At 62.6% G+C, this 15999-nt stretch overlaps 1 protein-coding gene across 4 annotated transcripts; it reads left to right on the forward strand.

Annotated features, from left to right (window-relative positions):
• Positions 1-664: 664 nt before the first annotated feature.
• Positions 665-15413, forward strand: RBBP8NL (RBBP8 N-terminal like). Of its 4 annotated transcripts, none has more exons than XM_005214931.5 (14): positions 667-796; positions 6875-7019; positions 8064-8106; positions 8650-8745; positions 9050-9162; positions 9732-9804; positions 10111-10241; positions 10367-10455; positions 10715-10881; positions 11425-12130; positions 12359-12485; positions 12933-13003; positions 13097-13223; positions 14788-15413. In XM_005214931.5, the coding sequence occupies exons 1-14, from the start codon at positions 779-781 to the stop codon at positions 14805-14807; spliced, it is 1926 nt and encodes a 641-aa protein (XP_005214988.1). In that variant the 5' UTR covers positions 667-778; the 3' UTR covers positions 14808-15413. The 4 variants fall into 4 exon arrangements, with proteins under 4 accessions (XP_059748965.1, XP_005214988.1, XP_002692302.2 ...); XM_002692256.6 differs by having other exon boundaries at positions 10367-10449; XM_059892982.1 differs by lacking the exons at positions 13097-13223; positions 14788-15413 and having other exon boundaries at positions 665-796; positions 11425-12221.
• The last annotated feature ends 586 nt before the right edge of the window (positions 15414-15999 follow it).

Genomic DNA, 15999 nt, shown 5'->3' on the forward strand with positions numbered 1-15999 from the left:
GGCTGTGGCCCTTGGGCCAGCTCTTTTCTGCATGAGTGCAGCCACAGTGTCGCGAGCGGAGGACAAACACGGAAAACTGCAATGCCCGGCTGCTCCTGTGCCCATGGTGGTGGCCCCTGGCCCAGCCCCACAGGGCACCCCAGGCCGCCCTGAGACCCTAGATGCCCACCCGCCTAGGCCACCTGCCTGTTCTCTAGTGGGGGCTAGAGGAGCCAGTGAAAGGCAGGGGCCCCAACCCAGCAGGGCCACTGCCAACCCCACATCTAGATTCCATCTCCAGAGCTCCAATAGAGGCAGGCCTGTGGTCATCATCCCCAATTTACAGACAAGGAAACTGAGGCAGGACAGCTCAGTCCACGGGAGCCAGGGGAGAGGCTCTCTGCTCTCCTCCACCCAGAGGTGAGAACGCTCCTTCCTCCCCCAGCTCCCCTACAATCTGCCCCTGCCCTGCCCCTCACGTCCACTTCCAGGCTCTGGATTCTCCTTGCAAACTGCCCGGCTCCAGCCAGAGGCCCAGGCCGTGCGGAGATCATGGAGAAACAATCCTCTCTCTGTGAGGGTCAGACCCGACCCGTTCTGCCACTTTCTGTGCGATGGCAGAACCCGTTGGGTAGCTTTGGGCCGGCTCTGCCTCCTCTCTGCTCCTGGCCGGGGGAATCAAAAACCTGTCAAGCGGGTTTGACCAAAATTATGTCTTGTTCCCAAGCAAGTTCATAGTGCTGGTTTCCATCTCTCAGGCGGGAGCGTCCCAGAGCAGAGCGGAGGTTCCCGGAGGTCGATGCGGACACGGGACCATGTGAGTACCTGGGGGCCCCGGGGCCCCAGTGGCTTTAGTAGTTGGGGGCAGGGGAAGGGGCACAAGATCTGGGGTCACTGCGGGGTGCTAGCTACCAAGCGGAGAACCAGCCCCTGCTCGTGGGGGCTGGAGGAAGGGCCAGGCTGGAGTGGTGGCCACAGCCCCTGCTCTGGGGTACACGGTCCAGGGGACTGAGTGGGAGCACAAGCTGCAGCAAGCTTCCTGGGCAGACAGGCTGGGGGAGCCAAGGCTTGGAAGGCTGGGGTTGGCACTGCTGTGCTGGGAAGTCCCTGGGTCTTCTGGGGACACTGGGAACAGGCCGGGGGCCTGGCACTTCATCCTGGTCTGGCCTCACCGCCTGGATCCTCAGACAGGCTGCAGCTGGGGAATGAGGGCTGGAACGTGGTGCAGCCAGCCATGGCTCCCTGCAGGCCACTGTAGGACATCAGCTGCCCTCAGTTTGGTGTCCCCTGGGAAAGCAGTGACAAAAGGCTCCCAGGCCTCGGTCCTGCTCAGCCTCCCCCCGCCAGGCCTCAGGGAGGCGGCTGAGAAGTCGCAGTGGCCCTGGGCCGGCCCATCCTTGAGGAATCAGGTTGCAGGGCCCGCTGTTATCTGAGCCACCAGCGACACCTCGGCCTTGCGGAGCAAGTGCACACCTGCCTTGTGCCTCTGTGCATGTGTGCACACGCACATGCAATACTCGAGTATGGGCGCACACGTGCAAGCAGCTTTCCCCCGTCCTGCGCAGTGCCACGTGCAGTGGGGGGAGTGCACGCAGGTGCACACTTTTCTCTCATGCAGTAGTTGTTGGGATGTTGTTAGGATACCGTTGTGTCTGCACGTGTGGGCATCACATATGTATGCACATGTGTCATGGGTCTACGTGTCTGGTGATGCTAGAAACCATCCAGGCAATGGCACCTCTCAGGACCTGCCATCTGAGCTGGCCCAGGAGGTTGCAGGAGGCTGCACTGGCCATGTTCCTTTCGAGCTGGTGACTGTGGACTAGTGCCATCTCTCGGGGCCATAGAACCTTCATCTGCACAGTGAGGGCTGTCATGGCCACTCCACAGGCAACGTGAGCCCAGGGACTGACTACATGAGACGTTCCTGCCAGACGCCTGGATGTGGGGGCTGGCAGGCTGGCCCCTGACCACCTGCAGTCAACGGGCACTGGATGCCTGCCACATGGAGGAGACCCGGCAGCCCAAGGGGTGCAGACTCCTCAGTCTCCAGGAGCTGGGCTAGGGCACTGCCATCGTTTTGTGGCCCAGGACACTGAGACACAGTGGGAGAGAGACTCAGCTAAGGTGACCGGAGAAGGGGCTTCTCCCTCACCACGTGGGGCGTAGGGAGCCACCACCGGAGTCTCTGACCTGCTTCTCACCTGTCCCTGAGTCTGTAGAATGGGTCAGTGAGTGCCAGAAGGCAGGGTGAGCTCCAATCACACCCGTGGGCTGAGCCAGGGCACACAGCAGGTGCTCTGTAAAGATCTGTGTGGGGACATGGAAAGGGCTTGGATGGTGTGCCCAGCCTCAGGAGGCCCCTGGTGACGGGCAGGCGGAGCATCCCTGGGTCACTCTGGGACATGGTAGGAGACCTGCAGTGGGCGCTACACAGCGCAGAGAGCCCTGGCCCGGTGCTCGGCTCAGCGGATACCCGGGGAACAAGGGCCATTGCTGTGGTTATCGCTGCACCATTGTCATCGTGTTACTCGCAGGTGGGTGGAGGGATCAACTGCAGAGAAGGTGCAGAAGTGGGGCCCTGGGGCTCCTGGACCAGAGGGCATGCTGGAGAAGAGGCCCCAACAAGAGAAAGTGGCCAGGGCCCTGCCGGCTGGCCCAGGAGCCGGGCAAGAAACTCTCCACCAAGGCTTTGTGGCTCAGTGGGCAGCACCCAGACCAGGGCGACAGCTGGAGCTCTGGTGGCCTTCTCTCTTCATGGTGGCAGGGGCATTTCCCTGAGACACGGCCACGAAGACGCAGTGGTCCCTGAGTGTCCATGCAGGGCACGAGTGTGTATCATCAATGCTGGCATCTGAGACTCTGCTCTGAACTCAGGGGTGTTCTTGTCCTCCTGTAGAGGGCCTTGGTGGCACTTGAACTTGGGCTCCTGTAAGGAGCCCTGCTGGACCCCTGGGGCTCCCTGCAGGGACTGCTGCATGGGAGGGATGCAGGGTCTCCATCTGCAGTTAGCTGAGTGCCTGCTGGGCCCTGGGCTGAGTACACACATCACCCGGAAGGCATCGTCTGGACACACGTATTTGGTGGGACACGCCCACAACAACCTGAGGTGGCGGCGCGGTTACCTCAGATGAGGGACTCAGGCTCTGGGGACACACTAGTCCCGTCTACAGAGGCTCCAGGCAGGCCAGGGCGCACTGCGCAGGCTGACCTTGCCCAGGTGAGTGGCAGGTGCACAGGGTCACCAGTGTGCCTGACCCCTGCCCTGCCCTCCAACCTGCAGCTTCTAGGGCTCCACTCAGCAGAGATCGTCCAGCCTGGGTGTCCAGAGCAGGAGTAGGAGTGACCCTGGACCTTTGAGGAGCAGCCCTCAGGTCTCCTCTTCCAGTACCACCACCCCCAGCCCCCACAGTGGGCAACTCGGGCCACCCTCTCCAGTGCCCAGGGCCCCCAGGCCCAGAGGCAGCAGCCAAGACCCCACCCCATAACCTGCTCCCTCCTCCTGACGCCACTGTAGCCCCCACCCCAGGCCTGGGGGGAGCCCTCCTGCCTTGAGTTCCCTGAGCCCCTCAGCGCCTCTCCCCTTAGTGGCTCTCAGCACACCTGGCAAACACCAGGGAGGCCGCCAGGGAGGGCTGGCCCACCGTCCTCGGGCCGAGACCACATGCACCTTTTAAAAATAATTTCATTTATGTTCATTTACTTGTTTCTGTCTGCACTGGGTCTTTGTTGCTGCACAGGCTCTTCTCTAGTTTTGGCAAATGCGGCTGCTCTCTAGTTGTGATGTGCGAGTTTTTCATTGCAGTGGCTTCTCTTGTTGAGGAGCACAGGCTGCAGGCAGGCGGGCTTCAGTAGTTGCGGCTCCCAGGCTCTAGAGCACAGACTCCGTAGTGTGGCTTAGTTGCTCCACGGCACGTGGGATCTTCCTGGACCAGGGCTCGAACTTGTGTCTCCTGCACTGGCAGGCGGATTCTTATGAACTGAGCTACCAGGGAAGACCCCACATGCGCTTTTACAGCTGAGGTTCTTCCTACCCACAACCACCAAATTCCTGTCAGCTGGGGACCCACCTCCTCATCCCTCCGCTGCTTCCTTGGACCCAACCCCCCCTGCACTTTGAGGGTGGGGGCTGGGTCAAGGGCTGCCCCAGGAGACTGACTGTCCTCTTCTCCTTGGCCAAACGCCCTCTGTCACCTGCCGGCCCAGGGGAGCCACACCACCCCCATGGCACTGTTGCCAGTGGCTGGACAGCCCTGGTCATCCCTGGGAGATGTGAAGCTCCCAGCAGAATACACCTTCCAGCTGTGCTGCCCGTGCCTGGCCCCGGGTCTGTGTCCATGCTGCCCCCTGCCCATCAGAGACCCCAGAGGGACAGCCAGGTGGGGTCTTTGGGCGGTTTGGAATAGAGAGGAGCCTGGGGTACCCAGACAGAGGAGGGTGTCTGGGCCCTTATCCACCTGGCTCCACACCACAGTGCTGTCATTAGGAACAATGTCGGCCTCTCACTCGGACCTGCGCCCAACCGCAGAGCCTCTCCTGGGCCTGGGGCACCGCAGGCTCCCAGGGGCGGCTCCTTCATGGGTGTTGGCCCAGCCCAGGGCCCATGGTAGACGCTGATAGGGAAGAACAGCCTGTCAGGCAGGTCTGGGTGGAATTTCAGGCACAATGGCTTGGCCCTCCCCAGCTGGCCCACCTCCCCCTGCAGGGAGCCTGAGCCGAGGAGAGCTCCTCCCACAGTCCCGTCTCCCACCACCAGATGAAGATGGGAGAGCCAGCAGAGCAGGGCCACCTGGAGCACATCCCTGGTCCACAGAGGGCAAGGGCATATCCTCAGCCCCAGGGAGAAGTCAAGCCCCGACTCCCGCTTCCCACTGGGCAGCCAGGGAGCATGACCTGATGTCTTTGGGCCTCAGCTTCCCCATCTGGAAAGTGGGCTCCTTGCAGTGTGGTCAGGGTTAGATGGGCTCAGGAAGTGAGGCCCAATTATCATGTACACCCTACTACAGCCCTGGTCTCCCCCACCCTCTGCAATTCAGCATCTTGTCCCCTAACCTGCCAGGACACCCCTCTGGCTTCCAGCCTCAAGGAAGGGAACCCCACCAAGCTCCTCTCATTCCCAGAGCCCTCACCCACCCAACACACAGTCAGTAGGCAGAGACCTCCCCCTCTTCCCTGGCCATCTCTTGGGAGTGTCCCAGAGGCCAGGCATGTCTAAAACGAGTTTGGAGAGCCCCACCTTCCTGTCACTCCATCCGTCTAGCACATCCCTGCCTGTGGGCTCTGGTGGCCACTGTGAGACACAGGACCATTCTCTGTCCTCTTGCTGAGCCTGGGGTTTGAGGACCCAGCTGAGAGCCAGCCCCCTTGTCAAGTCCTCTTGGAAAGCTCCAGGACAGTGAGTGCTTGCCCCGGCCTGGCTTATCTTGGGGTCACAGGGCCTGCCCCCCTCAGTTGGCGGTCCCACTGCCAGGGCACCCAGCATCCAGCTTCAGAGAGCCCAGAGCAGCTGTGCCTCTTCTACACTTCCTGTGCATGACTCCTGCAGTGCGCTGGCCCCTACTCTGCTGTGTCTCGGAAGCAAACCGTAACAGCCCTGGATCGTCATCTCTCCTGCCACCGCTGGACACTACCAGCAGGCGCTGGAGGGTTTCCAGTCTGGGGACTGCTGATGCAAACACTCCGGTCTCTGAACGCAAGTGAGACCACACACCTCCTTCAGTGAGGAGCGGAGGAGGGGGCTGCGTGTGGCCTCGGGCAAGGCCGAAGGGGTCTTTGGGCAGAGGTTTCCAGGGTTTGTGAAGAGGCCCTCCTGGGGTGGTGGAGCACTGTGCCGGTTGGTGGTGGCCTGGGCCGAGGCAGGCTCTGTGAAGGAGGGAAAGTGAGGTTCTGGGCATGTGCAGACGCAAAGCCAGGGGACCCCAGGGCTCCCTCCCCCTGGCCTGGAGGTGATGATGGCATGGGTCTGGGCTGGTGGCATCGCTGCTGACCTGGCTACGAGCTGTGGGTCTGACTCTCACTGGGTGACAGACAGTGCCACAGAGCAATGGTGGCCTGTGGTACCCACCACCAGAGGTGTGCCACCAGGACTGAGGGGCTCTCACCCGGAGGAGGGTGGCGCCTGGCACCACAGTGAGGAACCTGATTCGGGGCTGAGCCCCAGGCTCACTCCCGGCTCTGAGCTGGACCCTGTGGGACCCGAGAGATACTCACCAGGCCCACTGGACGGGCCCTGTGGCCACTACCAGAGGGAAGAAAGTGCTGCTCAGAGGGGCCAGAGCTCACGGCAGTCACACAACGGGCAAGGTTATCTTGCTCCCAGCTTGGATTCTCACTCCCACAACCTTTTAAGTTTTAGCAAACGCTTCGTGGAGGTGAAACACAGGCAGGAAAAAGGGCCCAGGCCATGAGGGGCGGCTAGGTGGACTTCTGCCTGTGCACAGCCACCAGTTCCTACAGAGAAAATAGCCAGCCAATCCCCAAAGTCCCCACCGAGGCCCCACGGGGCCATCCATGCCACTGCGGGCACCTGGACCCTCCTGAGAGAGCTTTCCCACTGGCTGAACAAACCCTGGCTTACTGACCCGCCAGCTGTCGGCCGGCTTGGGCGTCTCCAGTCTGGGGCTTCATCACAGGTCACGTGCACCCTCATGGTCCCAGCACCAAGTGGGAGCTGGTCCCCTCAGGCCATCTGCTTTGCTGTGAAGACTGGATTAGGGAGTTGAGATGAAGTGAGAATGTCCCATCCCTACAGGATGGACATACATGCCCCCCTTAGGCGTGGACAGGACCCAGTGGGTGGTCACAGGACAGGACTCCCACACCTACCTCCTGCACCCTGCAGCCCACAGACCCCTCCTGAGCCAATGTGACTGTCCTACGGCTTCCTGCTCCACAGGCTGGAAACAGAGGGCCAGTAGAGGCCAAGGGGCCTTCCCCACACCTGGAGCACAGAGGACCCAGGGCCAGGGCCACGGGAGCCATGGAGAGCTTCACAGAGTCACTAAACAGACTGAAGGAAGTCCATGAGAATGAGGTCATGGGTGAGTACCTTGGGGAGGACAAACTCTCAACTGGACAGCAGTCTAAGAGCCAAGTTCAGGCCAGGGGACTCCCACATGTTGCCTCCAATTCTCGCCAAAACCAGGACCATGACTTGCAGGCCCAGAAAAGGAGTCCTGACCCAGAGCCCAGAGCTGCATTGTGGCCAGGCACCCAGCCTTAGACCAACACCCAAGTGCAGCCCTGGAGGGGTGGCCCCTAAATGGTCAGTTCACATCAGAGCAGAAATAAAAGACCAGCCTGGCCACAGACAGCTGAGACACTAAAGCCAAAACCAGCCCCTTGCCCCAGGCGGGGGCCTCCTTGTCCCCCAGAAGGGAGGTTACCTACTTTCCTTGTAGGAATGGAGCCCAAGGCTCCGGAGGCTTGTCTGGAGCGTTCCGGGTGCTGAGCTAAAATCCCTCTGCCCCTTCCAGAACCCCAGGCTAAGCTCTGCCCTGGCACGCATGTCTGTCCAGTTTCCCCACCAGCAACAGGACTGCAGCCACCTGCTCCATTCACTCCCTCAGTGCCTGGACCAGACCCTCCCCTGACATTTCTGACAGTGCTCACTCCCCCTCCCACATTAAAGGCCCAGAGACGCGGAGGGGCGGGGACTGCTTGGGCTAGCCTAGGACCCAAGCCAGACCATGATGGGAGGGGAGGAGGGGTTGTGCTGGGGTCTCCCTTGGGGGCCCATTGGCAGCACCCAAAAAGCATCCCTCCCGGGCCTTGGCTGGGTAACTGGTGACTCCCAGCATCCGGGACCCATCCCCAGCTGACACCAGAGCCAGAGACAAGGGAGGGGAGAGGCTGGGCCCAGACCGGGGTCCCAGGCCGCCAGGAGACTGACCAGAAGCTGGCAGCAGGTGCAGACTGGGAGCGCTCCAAGGGGGTGACCTCAGGGAGTCAGTGCAGGGACCCAGGCAGGTGGCGGGCGTCTGGAGAGGGTTCTGCCAGACAAACAGGGACAGGAAATGCCCCGGCTCCATGTAGAGGTGGCAGCCCAGCTGGGCCTGACCTCTGCTCCTTTCCTCACTCCTCAGGCCTACAGAACAAGCTTATGGAACTGAACTCAGAGAGGTGCCGGTGAGTGAGGACAGGACTGGCCCAGGAGACTGGAAGGGCAGTGACTCCCCAGGGTTCATCTCCCCTCTTCCCCTGCAGCCCCAGGGCCCTGGCACTGCCACTAGCAGTGATGCAGGAGAAAGTGAAGCTCAGCATAGCGGGTAGGGGGAGTCTGGTCCAAGGTCATGCCTCAAGGAGATGGAGGAAGTGGGGCTGGAAAGTCCAAGCCCACCAGAGTGAACAGGGACCCTCCAAGGGGATGGGCAAGGAGCATCCATGAAGGGCACCTCTGGGACAATAGCTATCAACAGGGGGACTCCACGTGAGTCCTGGAGACCCACAGGCAGACTCCCCAGGTCCCCACTTCACAGAACGCTGCCAGGTGGCACATGGATGAGACAGAGTCCTCAAGGCCATACACGCTCACACTTGGGCGAGCTGGCACTGCCCTTGAGAGGCCCCAAGTCTCAAGGAAGTCCTAGGCTGGTGGCCAGGGAGAGAACAGTGGGTAGTAGAGAGCTCTCTGGGTAGATCAGACCCCCCACTTCAGATTGTCCCCCACAGGGATGCCCAGAGGGTGGAGGAGCTCTGTGCCAAGAACCACCAGCTCAGGGAGCAGCAGAAGGCGCTGAAGGAGAACCTGCGGGCGCTGGAGAACAGGTGGGGGCACCTCACACCCCACTCATAATGGGGGCAGGGACGGAGGAAGACCAGAGCGTTCTGTGGAGAATGAGTCTGGGATACTCTGGAGTCAACTCAGCCACTGCAGGACTTCTCAGAGCCTTAAGTAAACTGCACTTTTCAAGGTTCCTTCCCAAACTCAACAGCATGTGGCATGCTTAGCCCACAGGGTGGGCAACGTGGTGGGGAAAGGCAGGGCAGGTCCTGGGACTGGGGCGGGGGGCGCGGCATCCCGGCCCCTCCCTCTCAGAGCAGCCTCTCGCCATCCCTCCTCGCCCCGCAGGCTGCGGGCTGGGCTGTGTGACCGCTGCATGGTCACCCAGGAGCTGGCCAGAAAGAAGCAGCAAGAGTTCGAGAGCTCCCTCCTCCAGAACCTGCAGCACGTCTTCCTCCTCAGTGAGCGCCCCCCTGCCCCGTGTCCTGCACCCCGTCCTCCTGTGGGGGCCGGCGACCCCCCACCTCCTCAGCCCAACGAGGGGTCTCGGGGAAAGGGGAGGAGGTGACCCAGGGCTGCACTGTGAGGAGGGACACTCGCACCCCAATTCACAGACAGATGGTGCAAAGCCCCCCGCTGGCCCCCACAGGCCACCTGCTGCTCAGTCACTGGGCCGGGGCGTCCCTGCCCTCTCAAGGCCTCAGCTCCCTCCTTCTCAGGATAAGGAGGGTCCCGCAGAGACCTGGGTTCCGTGAGTCCTGCTGATGAGCACAAGCCCCTTTCCTTTGGCTGGGGGGTCCCTCGAGGCTAGGGAGCGCCATCCCTTTTCACAGCCTCCAGGCTGGTGCTGTTCACTCAACATCCACCCACCCACTCAGGCAGCAAGCATCTATGGGGCTCCTGCTGTATGCCAGGCCCCAAGCCAAGTGCTGGAGTCCCAGCTGGGCTAAGACAGGGGGACTCCCAGGGCCGTGAGGACCCCGCTCGCCCTTCCCCTCCCCAAGTCCTTCCTAACCAGTGCCTTCTGCAGCCACTGAGCTGACGCGGCTGCAGGAGGAAAATGACGCCTTGAAGGAGGAAGTGAAGCGGCTTCAGGGCCCAGGGTGAGTGGGGGGAGCCCCAGGCACTTGTGCAGGGGGAGGGGTCCCACAGGCCAGCATCCTGGGACAGATAGCGACCTCCCCTGGTCTGCAGGCACAAGACCCCCCAGAAGCAGAGCTGGGCCGCAGCACCCATGGCAGCTCTGGCGCTTGGGCCACCCCCAGACATGGGTGTGAGCCCACGATGATGTCTTTCCTGGTCACCTGGGTCTCCCACACAGGCGGCTTGGCCCCCAGGAGGGCGCCCTGGCCTTTCTGATCGTCTCTGGGATGCTGCCCCCTCACCTGCCTCATATTTGCCTCCCACAGACCCAAGCCCCAGCTCAGGGAGGGCATCTCGGACCCCCCATCACCCCTGCTGCTCCCCTCCCTGGGCGCCCGGAAGGCCGTCACTGAGAAACCACTGGGAGGCCACGAGGAGACAGAGGATGGCCGTGCAGGTGCAGGTCCATGGGAGAGGCGGGTGTGGGGCAGGGGGCTGAGCAGCCTGAGACCAGGGACCCTCGGGCCAGGGGCTGAGCTGACCCCTCAGCAGCTGTCCTCCCTTCTGTCCCTCCTCCCACAGAAAGGCCGGGGGTGTACGGGACATCGCCAATGGCCAAAATCTCCCCAAGTCCCAATCTTCATGAGGCACGGACCCCGGACATGGTGAGGGTGAGGGACCCCGAACCCCTGAACCCACTCCTCCCTCTTCCCGGGCAGCCCGAGGAGGAGGCCAGAACTGCCAGCCCTGCTGTGTGCCATGCACATGGTAACATGCCCATCCTCGTGCCAAGCAGGGAGTCCTGAGCTCCACACGATGACGGTGGAAGCAAGGCTCAGAGTGGGTGGGAGACCTGCCCAAGGTCGCACAGAGAAAAGGGCAGAAGGTAGCAGCCGAGCCCACCCAGACTGACCCGCCTACCCTGTGCAGAACCCCCAGCGCATCTCCAACCAGCTGCATGGGACAATCGCCGTGGTGCGGCCTGGGTCCCGGGCCTGCTCCGCCGACCAGGGCTCCACCAATGGGACGCCCCCACTGCTGCCCACCAGGAACAGCCCACCCAGCCCACCTGGCGAGCACAGCCTCCCTCTGGACAGGTGAGTGCCCGCCCTCTACCACCACCAGGAGCTCCCTCAGCTGGGCACCTGGTCTCCTCCTCTGGTCCCAGCTTTAAGGCAGGGGCCAGCAGCAGGGAGTCCCTCCCTTTGTCCCTTCAGGAGAACTGCTCTCCCTGGCTTGGCTTCCCCCTGCCTGCAGCATGGTTCCCACGTGGACATCTGAACGGCCAGGGCAGGGTGGGGGTTCGTGGACAGAGGAGATGGGGACTGGGCACCCCCTTTCATCGTGGTCTGAGGAGAGTGGGGGTGGGGTTGTGGTGGGTGACCAGGTGGGCAGGGTGCTCCAGGGGACTGGGCAGGCAGCTGACGCCCAGAAGGGGGAGAGGCCTTAGTGGCCAGTTCCCTCCTCTGATCCCCAGGCCCCAGGCAACTCTAAAACCAGGCACCCAGGGGCCCGGGCATTCCCTTCCCCACTGCCCACCGTGCCACGTGGGCACCTGCCTTACCCCCAGGACCCCTAGTCCTCCCTGTGAAGTGGGGCTGACTATGCCCCACAATCACCAGGCTTCTCCTTCCCCACAGCTTCCTGCAGGCCTCTCGGCCTTCTGCCAGGACCTGTGAGTCCCTGAAGCACTCCCTCCAGGCCGACCGCCTCTGCCTCCTGAACCGGCATCTAACCCTGCACCTTGGCAGCCCCCCGGCCCCCGCCACAGCCCCCAGTGGCCCCCAGTCCCAGGGCCTCAAGGCTGGGGAGGCGGAGGCCTGGGAGGAGCCCTCAGGCCTGCTGGGCCTGCCGGGCGCCCTGGTGGGCGTGCGGAACCCACGGCTGGAAGGCGCACTGCACATGCTCCTGGCCCAGCAACTGCGGGCACAGGGCAGGGTGGGCAGTGCCCGGCTGAGGGGCCCTTGGGGGCCCAGAGGGACGCCGCCTTCCCCACCAGCCGACTCAGACTCCGAGGGTCCTGAAGGCGAGGCGGCCAGGGAAACCCTGTCCAGAAGGAGGCACCCACAGCCTGCAGGCCCGGGCAGCCCCCAGGGGAAGGAGGGCACGGCCACACAGGACTATGTCCCAGACAAGCCCCTGGACCTCTCAGAGAGGGGTCGGTGCCGGGCCAGCACTCCCAAGCCTGCCAACCAGTCGGGGTCACTCAGCCCTCCACAGGTCCCCACGCCCAGCCCTGAGCCACCCCAGGGAGTGGGACCACCTGCCCAGTGTGGAGCCCAGAGACTCAGCAATGGCACCCAGGAAGCCAAAGAGCCAGAGGCGGAAGAGCATCCATCTTCTCCGGTGAGGGACCCAGAGCACCTGGGCCCCAGGCTGCCCTCTCTTCTCTGCTCCACTCCACCAGCCAGTTGCGGAGGGAAAGCCTGCTGCCCAGGTCACAAGCCACAGGGAGCCAGCTGACCCTCCAGTCCCGTCCTGTCCAGGGCTCCCACAGGCTGTGCCCGAGGCCGGGTTGGGAAGAGAGAGGGAAGTTGCCTTACATGAGCTCAAGTCTCTTCCTTTTCCCGCCAGGACCCGCCCTACTCTGCCCCAGGGCCCCACCTCAGCCTGCCCTCTCCAAGTGGGCCAGGAGAGGAGGACAGAGGGAGGCCTAGACTTCCCCCCTACCCACCAAGGCCTGGTGGAGACAGCCACCCAGGTGAGGATGCGAACACAGCAAGTGTTGTTCCACGATGGAAGTGGAACCACAGTGAGCAGGGAGGGCCTGACCCAGCAAACTCTGGTCTCAGATTTGGTTCCCCACCTTCAGACCCAGAGTGGAGCGAGGGGCCCAGGGAGGGCACGTTTCTGACCACAGGAAGTGAATGGAGAGCATCCTAGCAACTGGGGCTTCAGGGCAGGTGATGAGTTCCCTGTCACCCAGCAACTAAGCCAGGGGCACCCCAGTGGGTGGGGTCACTGCAGGAGTGTAGGGAACTTTGGGCTTGGATTCCACCCCAGGGCAGGTTACTCGGGCTCTCTGTGCCTCAGTTTCCCCAGCTTCAGGGGTGTTGCCACTGGTCTCAGCCTGGCAGGTTAGGGGCCTAGGCTTCTACTAGATGCCCAGGCCACCATCCTGGCCTGACCCACACCCCGCGTCCTGCAGAGCTCAGCAAAGTCCATGGGCAACAGCTGGAGTCGGATGAGCTGGACGAGCCAGACACCTCGGACAGTGAGGTCAGTGCTGCCACACACTGGGGTAGGGGGGTGGCACCCTGGCTGCCCCAGGCTTGGGGGGGTCCTCACCATGACCACACCCCCACTCTTCAGATGGTCCTGAGCACCAGGGCGGAGGCCACAGAGAGCTCGCCAGGGGAGGGACCCGGGTGTGTCTGCGACAAGGAGTGTGGACGGGGCCCGCAGAAGAGGAAGCGGGCCTCAGACTCCTGGAGCAAAGGTAGGCCCCAGGTGGGGGCGGGGCAGTTGCAGCACCGATACCCACAGCCTTTCTGGCTACGCGGAGCTGCTCCCAGAGCAGTCTTGTAAGAGGGCCTGGGTCAGGCCTGGGCAGACCCCGAGTCCACTTCCTCCTTGCTGGGCTGGCCCCTTCACCCCAAGCCTGTCTCCCTCCAGAAAGGAGGCGATATGAGACAGCAGTGGGACACAGGCAAGGACAGTTGTGTCATCTTCAAGGGAGAAGGGGCATCCTGGGCCACAAACAGCCCCAGGCCCGGTGGTCCTAGACCCTTCCCCTCTCACAGCCCCACCTGGGAGGGGTCAAGCTCACCTGGACCACCTTGTCCACTTTTAAGGAGGAGGCCCAGCAGAGGGTGCTGCCTCCTAGGCATGGGTGTGTTTGTTCCCGATGTGGGGCTGGGGGCTGCTCTCCCTTTTGCCAAGGGTGGTGCCTGTGGGCTCCCTCTCCACCCAGGCCGAGGGTATAAGGACGGCTCCCACTTCCTGCTCCGGGCACAGTGGCAGCTCGGGCCGGGTTTCCAGGCGCCCGCGAGAGCCTCTGAACGCCTGAGCTGATGCTGCACGCCGCCTGGTGTTTGTCCAGGCAGGCCTGTGTCGCAGGCTGGGCCATGGCTGCCACAGTGCACCACTGTTGCCGGGAAGGTGACCGCAGCCTGTTTGTCAGGCGAGCGCTGGAGGAGGCCAGCATGCTGGTGTGACCTCACAGCACAGCCAGCTGGGCACTTTTGGAAGACGTCCTGGCAGGCAGGGTCCACAGGGGTGCACCACATCTGCCCCCACCTTCCACATGGAGTCAAGCCAGCCCCTTGCCCGCCCACCCAGACCAAGGCAGGGGCTCCCCAGATGGCACCCATACCCTCAGCACCTCACAGGGGATAAGTGAGAATAGCGCCCTTGTGTCATGTGCCCATAGAGAGAGAGGCTCAAGGAGCATCCGGTCGTTACTGCCTTTGGGCCTCATGGGCCTGCCCGGGGATTAGCCATCACTGTCTCACAGATGCAAAAGTGGGGGCTCAGGGTGGGGCAACTTGCCCAGGGTCACAGAGGTGCTACACGGGGTCAGGATGCCAACCTGATCCATCTGACCCAGAACCTGAGCTGGTTCCGCATCAGAGGCACGCCTGAAGCCCAGCATCGTGCAGGTCTCACCTGCAAGGGTGCCAGGAACCATATGTCCTTTCTCTGTGACCCCAGAGGTAGGCCCATGGAAGCACCTGCCAACATCCCAAGTGTTCTGAGAACATTTCCCTATAAGCTTAGCTTATCCAGATGCCCCAGACCCTCTGCAAGGTCGCAGGGGAGGCCCCAGGGCTGGGCGGATTCCAGGGTCACACACCTTCTACCAAATTCCCAAAGCTCCCCTCCGATCAGGCCGCCCTGTCCAGCATCCGCTGCCATCAGGAACAGGTTGACTGTCAGTGTGGGCTCCTGTGTTCCCAGAAACTGCCCACGAGGCCCTGGGCAAAAGCCCAGTGTCCCCGTAAGAGAGGACACGCAAGGTTACTACCGTGCCTCCCAGCTTAACCTTGGTCCACTTCCCACAGCCTCCAAGAAGCCGACCTGAGGAAGGAACCAGGGAGCCAGGAGTCCCTCACCCAGCACCAGCACCTGGGAAAAGACCAGGGCATCCCAGCCTGCCCAGTGATGCGCCCCACCTGATTGATTGCCCGCAGCCAGGACAACCCCCACTGCCAGCCAAGCAGACAGCCCCGGGAGCGGGGTAGTGGACTGGGTCCTGCCACATCCACAGAGGTGTGAAGGCCAAGACGATTGGTCTTTTGAACCCCTCCATCTCGGAAACGATCTTACCCACCACTCTCACCCCAGCATCTGCTCCCTTGTGGGGAGCAGGGTCCTGGGAGACCGAGATGGCTCAAGCTCCAGCCGAGCCCCGCCCCCAGCCCTGCTGTGCACGGGCAGGTCCTCCTGGGCAGTGCCCCTCCTCCCACCAACCCAGACTCCACTAGTACCCTGGACCCAGGGGCTGCATGCCTTGCTACCCATTCCAGACGGGGTATCGAGCTCCAAGCAGTGGTCTCGGGCGCCCCCTTGCGGGAGGTCCCACAAATGTGCTGCCCGGTGAGAGCTAAGAAGGCCGGCAGGCGGCAGTGCAACACCTCTGCAGAGATGGGGGTCCCAGGGCATGGGGAGAATAAAGTGTAAGGAAGGATGGCGTGTGCAGCTGGCAGGGTTGGGCTTCAGCCGGGCCTCCACCTTCCCCGGGTGGGTGACTCTTGAGTGTCCAGGGATGGGGAGCCTCTGGGGAGGGCTGCGGGAACAGAATGTGCGCCAGGCGCCACGCAGACCCTCTCATCGACACCTCTATGTCCCTGGCCCCACACCCGCCACTGAACCGTCAGCCCTCTGCACAACCACAGGGAAGCTCACCCAGGACACTGCCCCGCACAGAACCAGGAAGACCGTGTTCTGCCCCCTGCCCCGCTATCTCTGCAACAACCTCAAAGCTTGACATGGTGCCAGCTGGCAGAAGAGAGACCACCCCAGAGCCCAGCCCCATTATCCAGCAGCAGACAGCATGGTTTTGGAGCTGAGGGCCAACAACCAGATGACAGCCATCCCCCTTTATCTTCCTCATCTGACATCAGTGTAACTATTAGCCACCAGCTTGTGGATCCTGCCCCCTCCACCTGCCAGGGCCCTCCTACTAGAACAGCAGGCCAGCAGGGCCCTAATCCATCAATGTTGACCCGGCTTCTCCTCGCTAACAGAGAGAAATTTGTGTGCCATGTCTGGCA

Source organism: Bos taurus, chromosome 13 (genome assembly GCF_002263795.3).
Source record: "Bos taurus isolate L1 Dominette 01449 registration number 42190680 breed Hereford chromosome 13, ARS-UCD2.0, whole genome shotgun sequence".
In the NCBI taxonomy this organism is placed as follows: domain Eukaryota; kingdom Metazoa; phylum Chordata; class Mammalia; order Artiodactyla; family Bovidae; genus Bos; species Bos taurus.

Excerpts from the sequence above, each read along its gene's own strand:
- RBBP8NL (XM_005214931.5), top strand. Across the intron at positions 8,107-8,649 it reads CTGAACTCAGAGAGGTGCCG|GGATGCCCAGAGGGTGGAGG; the intron begins GTGAGTGAGGAC and ends TGTCCCCCACAG. Across the intron at positions 10,456-10,714 it reads GGACCCCGGACATGGTGAGG|AACCCCCAGCGCATCTCCAA; the intron begins GTGAGGGACCCC and ends TACCCTGTGCAG.